Raw genomic sequence first — 16,134 nt, 5'->3', positions numbered from 1 at the left:
AGCTCTCCCTGATCTCCCTCTCACTCTTTGATCGTCTCTCTCCTAAGCTCTCCCGGATCTCCCTGTCGCTCTCCGATCGTCTCTCTCCCCTCTTGACTTGTTGGCTTCTCTCACCTCGTTAAGGGTTAAGGAAGCTAGAGTTTGTTTCAGGAAACATAGTAGACATATCTTTAGGAATAGGTAAGAGGATTAGATTATATCAGTTATTTAAAAATTTTAACCAATTAAAATTGATTATACAAGTATGGAAATATTATGCCGGATTTTCTGAATGAATCAAGCGTTTGAAATTGGTGATGTTTGCTTTATTATATATGTATTTGGGAAAAATTACAGTGAATAAGGTTGATTATCTCCGTTTTCATTCAAAATATATTTTTGAACTTAAATTAAATTGTAGAGGTGATCATACCCTTATTTTCAACAGAATATACCGAGTATATTATGATATACTTTTCTCCGACTAGTTTATGAAATTATGAATTAACACCCAAATTATGTGGCATGAGTATAACTCGTTTTTATTGTATAATTATGTTGGAAATTTTATGGTGTATTATGGTAAATGTTTTGGTATGATACTGATTGCTTGAATCATTGGAAATAATGCGGAGATGGTGAGTTTGACGTTTTTATACCGATCTTGTGGATTGTTGGAAAATTGTCGAAAACCTATTGTGAATCATGTGCTGAGAAAATGAGATCATTTTATCTGTTTTATTATGTAAATTGCATTATATGGTTTAAGAATCCTAATGGACCAGGTGTGATGAAAGTTCGATATAGTAACTGTCGCAGCGTCCCGTGAGCGCGTGTGCCCCAGGCGGCGAAGTTAAAAATCAATTTAATATTTTAATGGAAAAACATGGATATCGGAGTCGCCACTAACCTTTAGTGTGGTTAGAACACGTGATGATTACCCCGTTAGGGGTAAAATAAGTCTACATTACCAGAGTTAGGCTCGGGAGTTCGGTTACGCGAGGGGAAGGTACGAGCACCCCCTACGCGCCCGTTCTTACGAACGGTACCTAATTAATTTGAAATTATCCCTAAGTTAATCTAATAAATCTTTAAATTACTCCTTTTTGTGAATTTATAAATACCTATGAAAAATAAATAAATAAATAAATAAATATATACATATATATTCCCTCAGAGCTTAGGGTACGTGAAGCCCGAAGGCTCATACCCTCGCATTAAAATCATAGGGATAATAATTAGGAAAATACACTCCCAAAATTTTGAAATTATATATAAAATTTTATAGGAAAATACTAACATGAGAGGTTTTTAATATATGGTAATAGAATAATAAGCCTCACATACCTACCAACATATTATGAATGTCAAAATAAGTAACTAAATACTATATATATTAATATATTAAGGATACATAATACTAAATATAGTCAGGTTCTAATAATGATTAATACTAAACCTATTTATATACTAAAAAATAGCTGATACTAAAAATACTAGGATACTAATAATTAACACTAACTAGATTAATATACTAAAAAAATATAATAATGATTGATGCTAAACATGTAATTAAAATGCTAATTTACTAAACATATAACATCCATTAAACCCTAAATCACTAAATATATAATATAAAAAAAAAAAATACAAAAATGCTAAATATGTAATATTTACCAATATGCTAATATATGATATACATATAACCAAAATTATTAATTTACATATAATGTCAATAAAACACCAAGCTCTTAAATATGTAATGCCACATTATCACAATAATAAATTTACAATATTATAAAAATGCTAATTAATATAATGAATATATAATATCAATAAAAATTCTACCACACTAACATTAATCATATATACAATAAATATTACAAAATACTAACCCTACAATATGAGCATCATATCAACAACAAAGTTCAAACATTGAATGTTAAGACGACAAAAATTCTGCAATAATAATAATAATCGTTCAACCATAAACACAATAAAAATGAAAACATGAATATCAACATTTAAACAAATCTTACAGCGTAGTAAACCCTACATCAAGAAGACAAACAAATCTTATATATTAAACATTAAAGCAAACATTACAATCCTAAAACCTTACAATAATAACCCTAGAGTATATGTAAACATTATTAAAAAGACTTTGAAACTACTCCAACAATTAAATATTTCAAACCCTAGATAAATATAAACAAGAAATAATGTGACTAGTTCAACACCGATGAAAAAATAAGTTTACTTAAATAATAACAATAAATCAAGCATACTAAACATATAAATAATAAAACATAATAAAAAGACTAAAAATATTATCATCTCAATACCTAATCCTAAATAGTACAATACCAATTAAATATATATGTATATATTTACACACATAATGTAACAACAATAGATATTTTTTTCTTTAACTATCAATTATTAAATAAAAAGAAAATTCTGCAGTAAAAATAACTAGTTAAAATCACAGAAAGAAAATAAAATAAAATAAAATAAAAACAATACACATGCCAGTACGTAATGAACTGAGTGTGGGGTGTGTTCGGTGCATGTGTGGGTGTGCGTGTGTGCACGAGTAGGGGGAACTTACCAGAGGGGGGGGGGGTACCGCCGGAGTTAATGGACGGCGATGGCGTCGGTGGCCGGAGGCAGAGGTCTGGCTAGGGGCAGGGAGGCGGTCGCTGAGTTAGCCGGAAGGATAGTCGGGCTCCCCTGTGGCTGAGGGGTGATGGCGGTAGTGATGGCGTGCTGGGCGGTCTGGGTTGCAAGTTGGGGAGCTGATGTGGCTGGACCTGCTTGGAATGTCTCCGTGAGGTTCTTCCGGAGTGGCGGTTATGGGCTTGTAAGGAGTTCGGGTCCTGGAGAGGTTGTAGACAGAAACTTGGCTTTGCCGACGAGATGAAGAATGTGGTGGTGTCGAAGCTGTGGGAGGTGGCTGGAACTGTGGATGGCGGCGGCCGGAACTGGAACAAGATGGGGAGAAAAGGAAGAAGAAGAAGAAGAATGAAGAGGCCCGGCTTTTTTATTTTTCTTTTGGTTTTCAGGCTTCCCCCTCCCCCCGGCGCTGTGTGTACCCCCCGGCTGTGTGTGTGTGCAGCGCCTCCTCTTCTTATAAAAATAATTTTGAAAAAACCCTAACAAACATTTCCTTTTTGGTTTATGGTATTTTTCTTTTTTTTGGAAATAATATATACTACTATTATGGTAATAAGGAAATAATAATAATAATAATAATAATAATAAAAATAAAAATAAAATAATAATAATAATAATAATAGTAATACTAAATAATAATAATAATAATAATAATAATAGTAACAAAAATTACAATAATTGAATAATAAGAAGAATAATAATGGGTTAATAAACAAGAATAGGAACAAGAGTAAAAAGACTAGAATAATAATAATAATACTAAAACACCCCCACTTCATCCACCCCCCACCCAAATAATAATAATAATAATAATAGAAATTCACTCATAATAATAATCGTAATAAAAAGATAAAATAATATAATAATAAAAATAATAATTAATATATAATAAATAATTAATAATAAAAAATAAATAATATAACTTATAATATAAATAGAAGTAAAAATTAAAATAAAAGTATACTAATTACACTCATGAAAATAATAATAATAATAATTAAGAAGAATAAAGAAACTTAATACTAAAATAATAATAATAAAATAATGATAATAAATATATGGGGCTGGGTAAAAAATGGGTGGGGTGTCTACAGTAACTACGTGATGATTAACAGTGCCAGTCACACTGTTGTGGAAGTGTAGGCGGTGTTGAAAAGTCGATTTAGCTTTGAAGGGTTGTACCATTGTGGGTCTGGCCGACAGGATATCGCGGTAGGCAAATGATTTGCAGACATGTTACTTCAACTTAGTTGGTGGTATGCCAATCAAGATTAAGTCAAGGTTGAGACCACACACCCGTCATGCGGGGTTTTTAAACCATAATGTCTAACATTTTTGGCATGTCTGGTTTTTTCTGACCATATCTTTTCGTAATTGTTGCTGAGATCTTGCCTATGGAGCTAATGTTAAGCCTTGACTTTTATAAAATTGAGACCATCTTCTTCTAAGTTCTTTGAGAATCTTATGGTCCTCGGGTTTTGCACGTAGATAAAGAAAAAAACACTTGTGCTATGACTAGGTTCATGGAACAAGTGCTTGGCAGAGGTAGTGGGTTAGGGCATTGCATTGTGACCTCCTGAGGCGGTTCCAAGTCGCCAAAAAGACAAGTGCAATCCTGCAGCTGCTGCTAGGAATCGCCACTTCGTGAGGTTGTCTCCAGGCGATTTTTTTTTTTGGATTATCAATTTTGGTGTTATATTATTAATAATATGTTCATTTCTATGCAGAGCCTTGCTGAAATGGTTTCCGTCAAGGGGTCCTCAGCAAGTCTTCTCCATGGGAGCCGTATGTTATCTTTACTCAGTCACAAGCACATTAACAAGTTTCATTAATTATAGTAGCACATAATTTTATTTCTTTTCATGTTATTGAATTGCCAGAATTTTCTGAATCAGTTTGCAATGCCCATACCTGCATGGCGATCAAAAAAACCCTTCTCCAGGGGGACAAACGGTTAAAGTTACCATCCCTCTTTGTGCTTTTGTAGTCCAACTTTAACTTTACCCCAAACTGTCATTGTTGCAATAAGTGCACAGACTAGAGCCGCTAGTGTCCACTTGGGGAATCCATTTAATGGTCATTAATCTGTTATATTATGAAAATTTTGCTGTAAATGCAAATGACTGTTTGTATCAACCAACCTAGAGGGATTTAAGGCTTGTTTGTTGCTCTAAATGCACCTAGTGAAGCATGTTAGGCAGATTTTGAAAAATCCCTACCCCACTGTGGATCATTAATTCAACTTCATAGTCACCTTAAAAGAACAAAGAACAAGTGGCCAGAAGCTAAATTAAAGGTCTTGCGTAATCTTATGTCGCTAGTCAGTGGAAAATATTTCTGCCAAAAACATGTGTTTTTAACAAACAAGGAAGAATTACTACTGCGAGACAAGATTAAAAGCTATAAAAATCAGGTACCGATAAAATAATAAAAATAGTAAATTAAAATTAAAAACGAAAGATATATTGTCAGTTTCCTTGTTCCCCCCTGCATACACCATTAAGGGCTTATAGTAGGATCTTGAGTAATTATTTAATCATAAAAAACGACCTACAGCTGGGCAACATTAATAGTTAATAACTTTTGGGGAGATTGACAGTGAAACCGAATAGTGTGGAACTTTCAAAGCATGGCCTAGAATAAATATTATTTGGGGTTCACATGTGCATCTCACCAGCAAAATAATTCATCAAATTTCACATGCAAAATTTCCAGCAACAGATATATATATTATTCCATCCCACATTTCGCAACACTAATTATAGGCGATAGTCTAAGCCCTTACTGTACATAATTATTTTTGTGATTAGGCGCAAAATAACAAAAGCAAGCAAATAACCACGCATTTGGACCATGCAATGTCTATCAAAGATTTATTCCCCACCTTCCCCACTCCCACATTGGAACATAGATAGGCGATAGTCTAAGTCTAATGTACATAATTTTTTGTTATTAGCAAAAAAAATTGTAGAAGTGAGACCTTTTCAATGCCTTGTCATAGCCGTAGAAGATTTAAAAACCATCCTGCTGATCTTAGTATCTGATCAGAACTTGGTTTTTTATAAAATTGATAATATTTAATTAGAATATCTCAATGGGCTTAATTCTTTTGGAGTCGAATTTGAGACGAAGAAACTTAACATTTTCAAAAAAAGTTCCAGCTTGTGTCCTAATGTGAAGTCCCGAGATGAAAGCACTTGTAGATACTTGCCTTAATAATTTCTTTGTTTTATTTTATGTGCAGAACGCACAAGCATAATCTACCTTTCAATTACCATTTTGGACACTGATGCTGGTGCCCATGTTCTATGTCTTCATTTATTTGATGACCAGAGGTAGATATAAACTTCATTATCAAGTCCCTTTTTCATGCTCCTTTCGAATGCTTGACATGTGCAGTTGTTTATGTTCAGGGGACTGAGGAGGAGCACTCAAGATCTGAAGCGCATCTCTCAAGCTGGACGGAAGAAAAATCTTATTAGTTGGTATTGATTTTCATGTTTTGGAGTGATTGAGTCTTGAATAGAGCAACATTCAGGGGACAGAACAAGAATTGCAACAGGGCAGTTGTCCAGAACTCAATTTTCACTTAACCGAAAATAAATAATTATCTCCATATCTCAGATCTGTTCCACAGTTCCACTATAATGTAGCAGGCATTATTTTAACATCTCAGTTTGAGGACTGGAAACTGCTTTTATCTGCATTTCCATGTTCAAATAGAACTGCAGGCAGAAAATGAAAGGGGGGTGTGTTATTTTACGATAAATTATAATGCTCTGATAAGAATTTTTCTATATCATCACAGTGACGAAATTTATTGTACAGAAATATCTATTATTTTGCTTGTGGTTCTGGTCTTTGGAATAGTTATGTACAGGACACCATCTTTCACCTCTGCCCATATGTTTTCGAACTTGACATTCTCTGGCAGTGCAATTCTGCTGCTATATTTACCAAAACTCCTGGCAGGCCATTCTTCTTTGTCCTCGCCATTGTCTTCACCATCCTTCCCTGCCTTCACAATGAGCATGGCATCTTCAACCCATAGCTTGACGTCATTTTTAGTCATACCAGGCATATCAAACCTCATCTTATAGTGCTGTTCCCCTTCCTTTATCTCCCATGGTGTCCTTCCCTTACTGTAAATGTTTCTCTCTCTTGTGGAAACGGATGGCCAACTGCTACTGTATGCGAAAGGGTCCTCAATCATCCTCTCCATTGTATCCATCATCTGTTGCACTGTCCTGGCAGTGGGAAATCTGTTCCATATACCTGTTCATAGAGGTTCATCACCACCCATTCATAGTTATTTCTTTACTCCTACCATTTGGTACATGAAATGATGCAAGGAATAAAAACTTAAAAGCTGCCTTTGGAAGCTGCATTTTGATTTAGATAAGGTGAATTTGGATGAAATTTAATTTAATTTTATATTACATCTTCCACAAATTCAATATAAACTCAAATTTAAGAACTCTTGAAACACAAGGTAAAAGAATTATTTGTAGAGGAAAATGAGAGAAACGAAATATATAGCAACTCAATAAACAAATTTTCCCTACATGCCATCAATCTTTGATGTCTTTTTGAAAAAATTATTCAATTTTTAACACTTTTTAAATAATATTTGTGATAGAGAAAAAATCCAACGGAAAAAATTGATTTTTATCATTTTTTTTCCCCACAAAATCTCTAAACAGTTGAGCAAAGGATTTGTGAAGAATTGAGAAAAGGCTAAAATTAATGAAACTGGTCATGATAAAGCCTCTTGTGTATGTTCAATAACAAGTTTGCAACTTAAGAATACCACAGTTACCTACGGGTGCAGATTTAGCTGATTTCTCTTTCAACTGGGTTTGCTTCTGGGTTGCCTTCCTCAAGTGATTGAGATTGTCCTTCCCTTCTGCCATAGCCTTTATGCTATTACGGTAAGCCCTTTCAGTTCGTAACATGGATGGAAACTTGGTGGTGAGTCTCTGAGATGAGAAGGGGGTGCAGACATTGATGTTGGAGAGCGATGAAGCCATTTTTCACCCAACAAGCTGCTTATTGTTTGTCAAGAATGAAGTGAAATTTATAGTGTGCTGTGGACATTTCTGGAACGAGATAAGGTCTCCAGATCTTGACATTGACATTTGTCTCTGGTTTTACTTGCAATGTTCTGGACTTCTCTACACAGTCCTCAGGTTGGTCATTAAAAACCAAATTTCTCACGAGGCCACACTTCCTATATTAACTAAAAGGAGTGTTCTCAGACCATAGACTTCTTGCTTTACTATATCTGCTTTTTATGCAAAGATTATTTCATTGAGTTCAACCCTTAACCAAAAGAACAGCCCTATCATTGATTGAAAACTTTCTTCACTTCCTATGTCAACTAAGCAATAAATATCACCTACACAAACAGCATCTTTTAACTTCAAAAAATTTATTAATAATAATAATAATAATATGATTCACCGCATTCATAACTGTTGCAATCCAAAATAGCTTTCTACATAATAATATTAACGCAGCAGTTAGCTTTCAAAAGCAGCCCCCTCCCCCTTCAGTGGCTTAAATGTACACGGCATAGGCAGAATTGCAAAAATTGCGAATTACCCGATCTGAATGAAGTTAAACTAGAAAGCTCCATAAACAGAATGAGCATTGTTTGAGCTCATTTGGATGATCTATAATGGTACATGTTTTGGGTTGCATGTCATTCAGAGGAGAAATGGGAATGGAGAGCTACTGAACTCTGGAACTGAGACCGTGAGCTTGACAAATGACTCCATTTGAAGAACCAAAGATGGATGGTTAAGATGAAAGTTCTCTGTCATTTTCTTCTAGGCGGGTCGCGGCTTAGTCCATGCTTCTTTAGGGTCTTGATATAGTTTCTCATTAGGGTGAACTTCTTGCTTCCAAGATGATAGAAATAATCCCATGTATAAATCCCAGTTTTGTGTAGGTCATCGAACACCATCCTACTCCAGGGAATCAAAACACCATAACAATTTCAGTAAGGAAAAAGATTGGTTATCAATTAGAGCGTCAGAAGAGGAACCATGTATAATGCCCAATATTTATGTCTGAGCCTTGACTACCTTACCCCGTAGTTCCCAATGGGCTCTGCAGACATGATCCCCACATGACGCCGTCCCAAATATCACCTGATTCATGAAAGTCAAGATTTAAATTAGACCACTAGTACAAGATGAATAAACTGACAAAAAAAAATCCTCAACATTAAATTATACAAGTGGTGGTCAAATTTCACTGATGTTTGAAGGAAGCCCATCAGCATAAACTAAAATAAAAAAGCTTGAACAAAATGAATTTTCTGAAAGTCATACAAAGTGCAGTGCCCAGGCAAAATGTAACACCTAGATGCCCCTCCAATCTTCCAAATTATAAAGCAGTATTATTCAAGACACTACATACAGCCTGAAAGAAACCATCTGTCAAACTAGCAAAATATCAAATGACCCTAATGATTTGATATTATTAATATTCTGAATTCTTTCTTCTCTTTCTTTAGATATTTTTGCTAATTCCCTGGACTTGAATCCAAGCCACTGCACCGGGAGGCAGACAGGCACATTTGCATCGCATTAGGTCCGAACTTCAGGTGACATTCACCATAATAAACTCTTCTGCCACCCTGTAAAACTTGGACTATGGAAAGGAATGGGTATCCCTCTACACCTTTTCATCCACTCCAGAAAAGAAAAGTTCCCAACCAAAAGATTAAGGGCAAAAGACAATGATGTCCCCTGAGATTTCAAAAATTCCAGGAACCTCCTCTGAGGTTTCAAGAATTCCAGGGACCTCCCTTGTGGTTTGGCAAAAAGGTGCAAACCTCTCCTTATATTTTGTAAAAAGACAAGTTTCTTTTTTGGGAGAGGATTGTGTCTTCTTGCTAAACCTTAGAAAAAATTTGTGGAATTTTCAAAACCTCAGGGGACGTCTATGACATTTTTGAAACCTCAGGAAAGGTCTCTGTCTTTTTTCCAAACCTCAGGGGAGGTGAGTCTCTTTTGCCAGAAGAATTCTTGAAGGAAAAAATGGCATGGTTGGTTGCAAACCATACAGAAGGTAAAGTTGAACAAGCTCTAATTACCTTTTCACCCCCAACTGACCGAACTTTGCTATCAGCAGCTGGGCTGTGTATCCTAAGAAACTCTGCTGACAGATTAAACACACTGCTGTTGGCAAATTCTACCTCTACCTGAAATGGAAGGTTCAGCAAAAAAACAGATGAAAATCCCAATAAGATTGTTAAAAGGAAAAAAAAAAAAAAAAGAACAACAAGGAAACTGTAAATAAGCTCATGTTTCAGAAGAAAAAACTGAACCTATTATGACACATGATAATATCAAAATTTCTGGTACCAGACCTAAACTGATCCTTGCATTCTGAATGTTAACAATCTTCCATAACTAAAGAGAGAAAAAAATATATATAACTTTAAAAGCTAGGGAGTTAATAACAGAGTGTTTTTTTTTTTTTTTATTAAAATAAATAAATAAATAAACAGACAAAAAGGTGACATTCAAGTTAAAGCAGAACTGAACACAGACGCAGATCTCAAATTGAACTCTTATATATGAATTTTGTGGATCTGAAGCCTTCCAAGGAGAGGCCTATTAGCAACCCATTAGCAGAAGCAGCTTGAACAGCCGTTGAATGAACAAGCACGCACTCTAGCTCACGACCTACCACAACATTATTGACATCGAATTCTTAACACCCCCACCCCCCCAACCAAAAAAAAGAAAAAAAAGGAAAATAAAAAAATAATACAAAAAATTAATAACCAAAAGGCCCGTAATACAAAAGGTTACCTTCTGCCTTATTAAATCACTTCAGTAAGTTATTTCAAAAAAGAATGACTCTCAAGTAGAATTTTCATAATCACTTGGGATATGGCCCAAAACTAAGGCAATAGTAATTTGCCGTAGTTTGTTCAGGAAGAAAACAAACAACCATCACATGTTATAAAGAAAATTTTCATTTGGTCTCAATGGATAATGTGCTTTGCTTAACTTGCCCCTCCAGATCAGAAAAAACTTTGTTCACCTATCAACGTGAGTTTAAGGTATTCAGCCTATTCGACTAATACATGCTAACTAACAATTTTGTGTTTGATTTCAGGTGGATAGGATGAAAATATAGAGACTTAAGGTGAAATAATGGAAGTGATGATGACAATATAAGCTGAAGAACTTGGGTTCCACATAAGCGCAGGCATAGGCTAATTCATGTAGCCCCAATGATCCCTTGAGCATGAGAGAAGAAAACAAATGATGGTAGTTTTTTTTTTCTTTTCAATAAAGAGAGAAGAAAAAGCAATAAAGAGTTTCTCCCTTTTCTTTTTCTGGATTACAGGAGAAAGCAAGAGAAAAGAAAGTGATTTCTCTTCCACGCTGTTTGGATAACTGGAGAGAGAAAAAGATTTGATACTATTTAACTAAATTTACGTTCTTTTCTCTAATCTTATTTCATTTTATATTTGATGGGGTATTTTTCCTATCTTAAGAAATTTACAATAAAGATGCTCTCTTTTTACTCTAAAGTCTCTCCACTTTGGACAGATTCAAAGAGTGCCATACGGAGTTTTCCTCTCCCTCTATTTCTATTTTCTATCCTTTTCTCTCCATTATTTCATAAAATAAAATCCTTACAAAAAACAATCCTAACCGGTTAATCTGAACAACTATATGAAAAATAAATATTGAAGGGACTGTTTAGATAAGTACAACATTGGTTGGGGGAGTAGAGCAATATGCATCTATGTTATTTTCAAATGAGTATGATATGATTCTGTTCCTGGAAACTTTTCTAGAGCAGTAGTAGCATAGGAAGACTGCTCAAGCTTCAATGATCTGAAGCAAACGTCAAGATCACACACATTGCCAATGGGCTTTTCTCTCATCTCTATATCACTACACAGCCACATTCATTGCATTAACAAGGCAGAGCAACATCCATGGAAAAAAAAAAAAAAAAAAATTACATCACGACATCACAGGCTGACTAATAATGTCACCATATCAAAAAATTCAGACCCTATCTTTGGAGAGATCTTCAATTTGGTCGACATATAATATCAAATTATATTAAAATTTATTCAAATTCATCAAAATTCAAATCTAAGGTTGGAAATCCATGCTCCCAAAAGCAGCGGGAGGAAATTTCACTATCAAATCAAGTAATACCAAAATATCTTTAAAGTTCAATGGATTTATAATATCATTTTCTTATCCTAGCTAGGGAATTAATGCCTATTAGAACAAGGAGCACCCCACATCATCCGCAACACATAAAAATTCTCAAACTTAAAAATAAAAACAATTGATTTTAAATTATATTTGGCTTTTGGTTTCAACATAAGAACAAGAACAAAAATCCAAACCAGCAAGTAAACAACCCCCCCCCCCCCCCCCAAACTCCCCCAACAAGCCCACAATTCCTTTACCTCTTAATTTTTTCTTTGTTCGCCAATTTCTAAATTGGTTTCTATTTTTTTTGACTTTCTCGAAGTGGGTATTGAAGAAATCGGACTGTAGTTGAAGAAGATCAGAAAATAAGAATCAACGCGCAGATTGCTCAACAAATTTGAAACCAACAGTAACAGAGAGAGAGAGAGGAGCTTACATTCTTCGGGGCGTTAAGAGAGAATCTGGTGAGGCGGGGAGCGTCCACAGTCGTGTGGATGCTTCGGATCACTCTCAGTAACATTGTCTCTTTCCCTGTATTTAGAACCCGCTTCTCTGTTCTTCTGCTCTCCTTTCATCCCTTCGTGCTTACAAAACCAAACATGTATTACCTAGCATTTAGCCCATAGCCATCCTGGGCTTGGGCTTTTGCCCGTTCTCCTAATTTGTCATATTCTTAACTCTTTTTTTTTTTTTTTTTTTTTTTTTTATGATAAAAAATAATTTTAGTTAATTTAATTTAACATTGTATATCACTTTTGCTTATTTATTGGGAGGATAGAGTTTGGTTTTACTCAAATCATGCATTCAAAGCAAAGGTTCAACTTTTAATTTGATTCGGCCCAATAGCTATTTAATGAAATAAGATGAAATATAGTTTAAATTTTAAAAATTAAGAGATTTTTGTATGTATTTCTAATAATTCCATTCAACATATAATAAGAAATGAATAGCTAACCTTATAATAAAACTTGAAAATAGTTATTTCTCATCTATTCCTTATTATAAGCTTATAAAATATTTTACATTCTTATAACCAATTGTAATTAACCTACTAAACTAATATATTCTTTGAAATAAACATTCCTCAAACCAAACGAAACCTTATAGTTAAAATAGAATAAGAAAAATTGGCTTTAATGAATTGAAAAACACAAACATATAAATTTTGTAAATTTTGATATCATTCAAATTTTGGATGTCCAAGAGGGAAAATTTCTAATTAAGTACTTGGATCTCTCGCTTGTGTGTAAAAGTCTCCAAGTATGATTGAGACTTTTCGATTGGGAAATTTTATAGAAGACTTATGTTAATTAGGATTTATTCGAATTAGCTTCTTCTTTAGGCAATTCTTCTTTAGAAGTGTCGTGAAATATGCGACAATTATGATGAATAATATGAAAAAACAAAAAGAAAGATAAAGTAAAAAAAAAAAACTTAGATTTAACGTGGTTCGACAGTATGCCTTCATCCATAGGAGTGAGCGACGTCTGAATTTCACTATTTCAAAGATAAGTTATATCATATGTATTTATATTAACATTAACCATAGAGAGATATTATAAAAAGCACCTCGGAAGAAATGACACTTGATTCAATGACATTGGCAAATTTATCCTTTATTGAACATATGTGAACGACTTAACTGCATAAGAATAAACCTAAAGATCATTCCAACCACAAAGTACAGAGCTTAAATCATTAACTCAATCTTTTGGTTGGTTCCTTTATTTTATATTTTAATTTTATGGTAAATTTTTCTAAGGTAAAGAGTAAAACTGAAGAGTGGGATCTTGTTGAGGCGTGTGAGTGTGTCTGGGAGGAGGATTAGTAATGGTTTGATACCTTGGTTGATGTGGAAGAGTGAAAGGGTGAAACAAAACTATTGCATGGCATATAAAAAATGAGATGGCATAATTGAAATTGCACAATTTGCATTACGGAACACTTAAAAGTAGGGGTGAGCAAACGGTCGGTTCGGCCAAATTCAGTTAATTAACCGAAATTTTCGGTTAATGATTTCTGATAACCGAACCGACCGAACAAAGGAAGCTCACCGAACCGAACCCGACCGAATTACCTTTTCGGGTAATTCGGTTAACCAAATTTAACCGAAATAATTTGAAATTAATTATTAAAAACAGAATATAATTATAACTTTTTTACTAATTCGAGCTTAATTAAGCATCTCATCTATTAATTTTATTAATAAAAAAGATATTTTGGTATTAAACTATAAGAGTAGAATCACTAGAATCATTAATTATCAATTCGGTTAATTCGGTTAACCGACTTGATAATTCATATTAACCGAACCGATTAACCGAAAATTGATAAAATCGTAACCGAACCGAACCGACCCTGTTTCTTGACCGAACCGAACCGACCGAAATTGGTCGGTTAATTCGGGTTTCCCCGAATTATGCTCACCCCTACTTAAAAGTATCAAATACATATCAAGAACTGAATAAACTAGCAACTTTTATATGGACTAAAAAAAAAAAAAAATAATTATTATTATAATAAAAATTTTGGTTTGGTACAAAATCAAATCATTGACGGTTTCAGGGAGTCTAGGAAAATCGTTGACGGTTTCAGACAATCTAGAACCTATATGTAAGAACATAGAAAAATTAGTTTGGTATGAGACCTAACTGTCAACGGTTTCAGGAAAATAGTCGACGGTTTCAAGTGGCTGAGGGTCTTTCAGTGGGGAGGTATTATATTTTTTTGAAAACACTCTCATCTCTCTCTCTCTCTCCCTCCTAAGCTCTCCCTGATCTCCGTCTCACTCTCTGATCGTCTCTCTCCTAAGCTCTCCTGGATCTCCCTCTCGCTCTCTGATTGTCTCTCTCCCCTCTTGACTTATTGGCTTCTCTCACCTCATTAAGGGTTAAGGAAGCTAGAGTTTGTTTCAGGAAACATAGTAGACATATCTTTAGGAATAGGTAAGAGGATTACATTATGTCAGTTATTTAGAAATTTTAATCAATTAAAATTGATTATACAAGTATGGAAATATTATGCCGGATTTTCTGAATGAATCAAGCGTTTGAAATTGGTGATGTTTGCTTTATTATATATGTATCTGGGAAAAATTACAGTGAATAAGGTTGATTATCTCCGTTTTCATTCAAAATATATTTTTGAAGTTAAATTAAATTGTAGAGGTGATCATACCCTTATTTTCAATAGAATATACCGAGTATATTATGATATACTTTTCTCCGACTAGTTTACGAAATTATGAATTAACACCCAAATTGTGTGACATGAGTATAACTCGTTTTTATTGTATAATTAAGTATGTTGGAAATTTTATGGTGTATTATGGTAAATGTTTTGGTATGATACTGATTGCTTGAATCATTGGAAATAATGCGGAGATGGTGAGTTTGATGTTTTTATACCGATCTTGTGGATTGTTGGAAAATTGTTGAAAACCTATTGCGAATCACGTGCTAATAAAATGAGATCATTTTATCTATTTTATTATGTGAATTGCATTATATGGTTTAAGATTCCTAATGGACCAGGTGTGATGAAAGTTTGATATAGTAACTAGTGAGATGACCAGTGCAGTCACACTGTTGTGGAAGTATAGGCAGTGAAAAGTCAATTTAGCTTGAGAAGGGTTGTGTACCCTCGTGGGTCCGGACCAGGATGTGGTAGGCAAATTGCACTTGCAGACATGTTACTTAACTTAGTTTGGTGGTAGGCCATTCAAGATTAAGTCCAGTTTTTGGATCACACAATCAGTCATGGGGGTTAAACATGTCGTTAGTCCAAAAATGGGAGTTCTTCTATGCATATTTGTGGATTTATGTAAATGGGGCTATTATTGAGCTGAGTTGTTAAATGAAGGAAAATATGTATTATACTACTATATAGGTGTGAGTTACAATTTGTAAATGTAGTTTTATTTAAAGTTAAATTAATGGAGGTATTTTGCTTACATTAAAACTCATGTTAGCCACACATTGATAATAATCAATTCCGTCTTACTGAGAAGTGTCTCACCCCAATAATTATTTCACATTTCAGGAAATGCAGAAAATCAAGCTTAGTGAGCTTCAAGGTGGGGTTTAGATAGTATAGTTAGGGTAAGTGCTTGTATGAAACTGAACTAAATATGCTTATGTATCCCTGGTGATGTAATAGGGTTACTTGGAGATACCTATACGTAATTGCGGTAGTTTAGAACTCTGGTATGGTATTTGAAGTTTATTTTGTTTCCATTGCTTGTTTTAAATTGAGTCTTGGAAAGGCGTACCTT

General features: G+C 34.2%; 2 protein-coding genes across 3 annotated transcripts; both read right to left on the bottom strand.

The window, feature by feature from the left end:
• Positions 1-6,472: 6,472 nt before the first annotated feature.
• Positions 6,473-7,685, bottom strand: LOC131167515 (small heat shock protein, chloroplastic-like). Its single transcript, XM_058126319.1, has 2 exons — positions 7,475-7,685; positions 6,473-6,930 (listed from the first exon to the last, which is right to left on the bottom strand). The coding sequence occupies exons 1-2, from the start codon at positions 7,683-7,685 to the stop codon at positions 6,473-6,475; spliced, it is 669 nt and encodes a 222-aa protein (XP_057982302.1).
• A 384-nt stretch (positions 7,686-8,069) lies between these two features.
• LOC131168110 (uncharacterized) lies at positions 8,070-12,475 on the bottom strand. Of its 2 annotated transcripts, none has more exons than XM_058127319.1 (4): positions 12,298-12,475; positions 9,761-9,868; positions 8,750-8,810; positions 8,070-8,624 (listed from the first exon to the last, which is right to left on the bottom strand). In XM_058127319.1, exons 1-4 carry the CDS (start codon positions 12,379-12,381, stop codon positions 8,542-8,544), a joined length of 336 nt encoding a protein of 111 aa, XP_057983302.1. In that variant the 5' UTR covers positions 12,382-12,475; the 3' UTR covers positions 8,070-8,541. The 2 variants fall into 2 exon arrangements, with proteins under 2 accessions (XP_057983302.1, XP_057983303.1); XM_058127320.1 differs by having other exon boundaries at positions 8,745-8,810; positions 12,298-12,466.
• Positions 12,476-16,134: the final 3,659 nt, after the last annotated feature.

This window comes from Malania oleifera, chromosome 11 (genome assembly GCF_029873635.1).
Source record: "Malania oleifera isolate guangnan ecotype guangnan chromosome 11, ASM2987363v1, whole genome shotgun sequence".
NCBI lineage: Eukaryota > Viridiplantae > Streptophyta > Magnoliopsida > Santalales > Ximeniaceae > Malania > Malania oleifera.
The sequence above is the reverse complement of the archived record's forward strand: the minus strand, read 5'-3'. Positions and strand labels throughout refer to the sequence as shown.

Coding starts and splice junctions, on each gene's coding strand:
- LOC131167515 (XM_058126319.1), bottom strand. CDS start 7,685: ATGGCTTCATCGCTCTCCAACATCAATGTCTGCACCCCCTTCTCATCT. Junction 6,931..7,474: donor AGCTAAATCTGCACCCGTAG/GTAACTGTGGTA, acceptor CTCTATGAACAG/GTATATGGAACAGATTTCCC.
- LOC131168110 (XM_058127319.1), bottom strand. CDS start 12,381: ATGTTACTGAGAGTGATCCGAAGCATCCACACGACTGTGGACGCTCCC. Junction 8,811..9,760: donor GGTCAGTTGGGGGTGAAAAG/GTAATTAGAGCT, acceptor TTCATGAATCAG/GTGATATTTGGGACGGCGTC. Junction 8,625..8,749: donor AGCCCATTGGGAACTACGGG/GTAAGGTAGTCA, acceptor TCCCTGGAGTAG/GATGGTGTTCGATGACCTAC.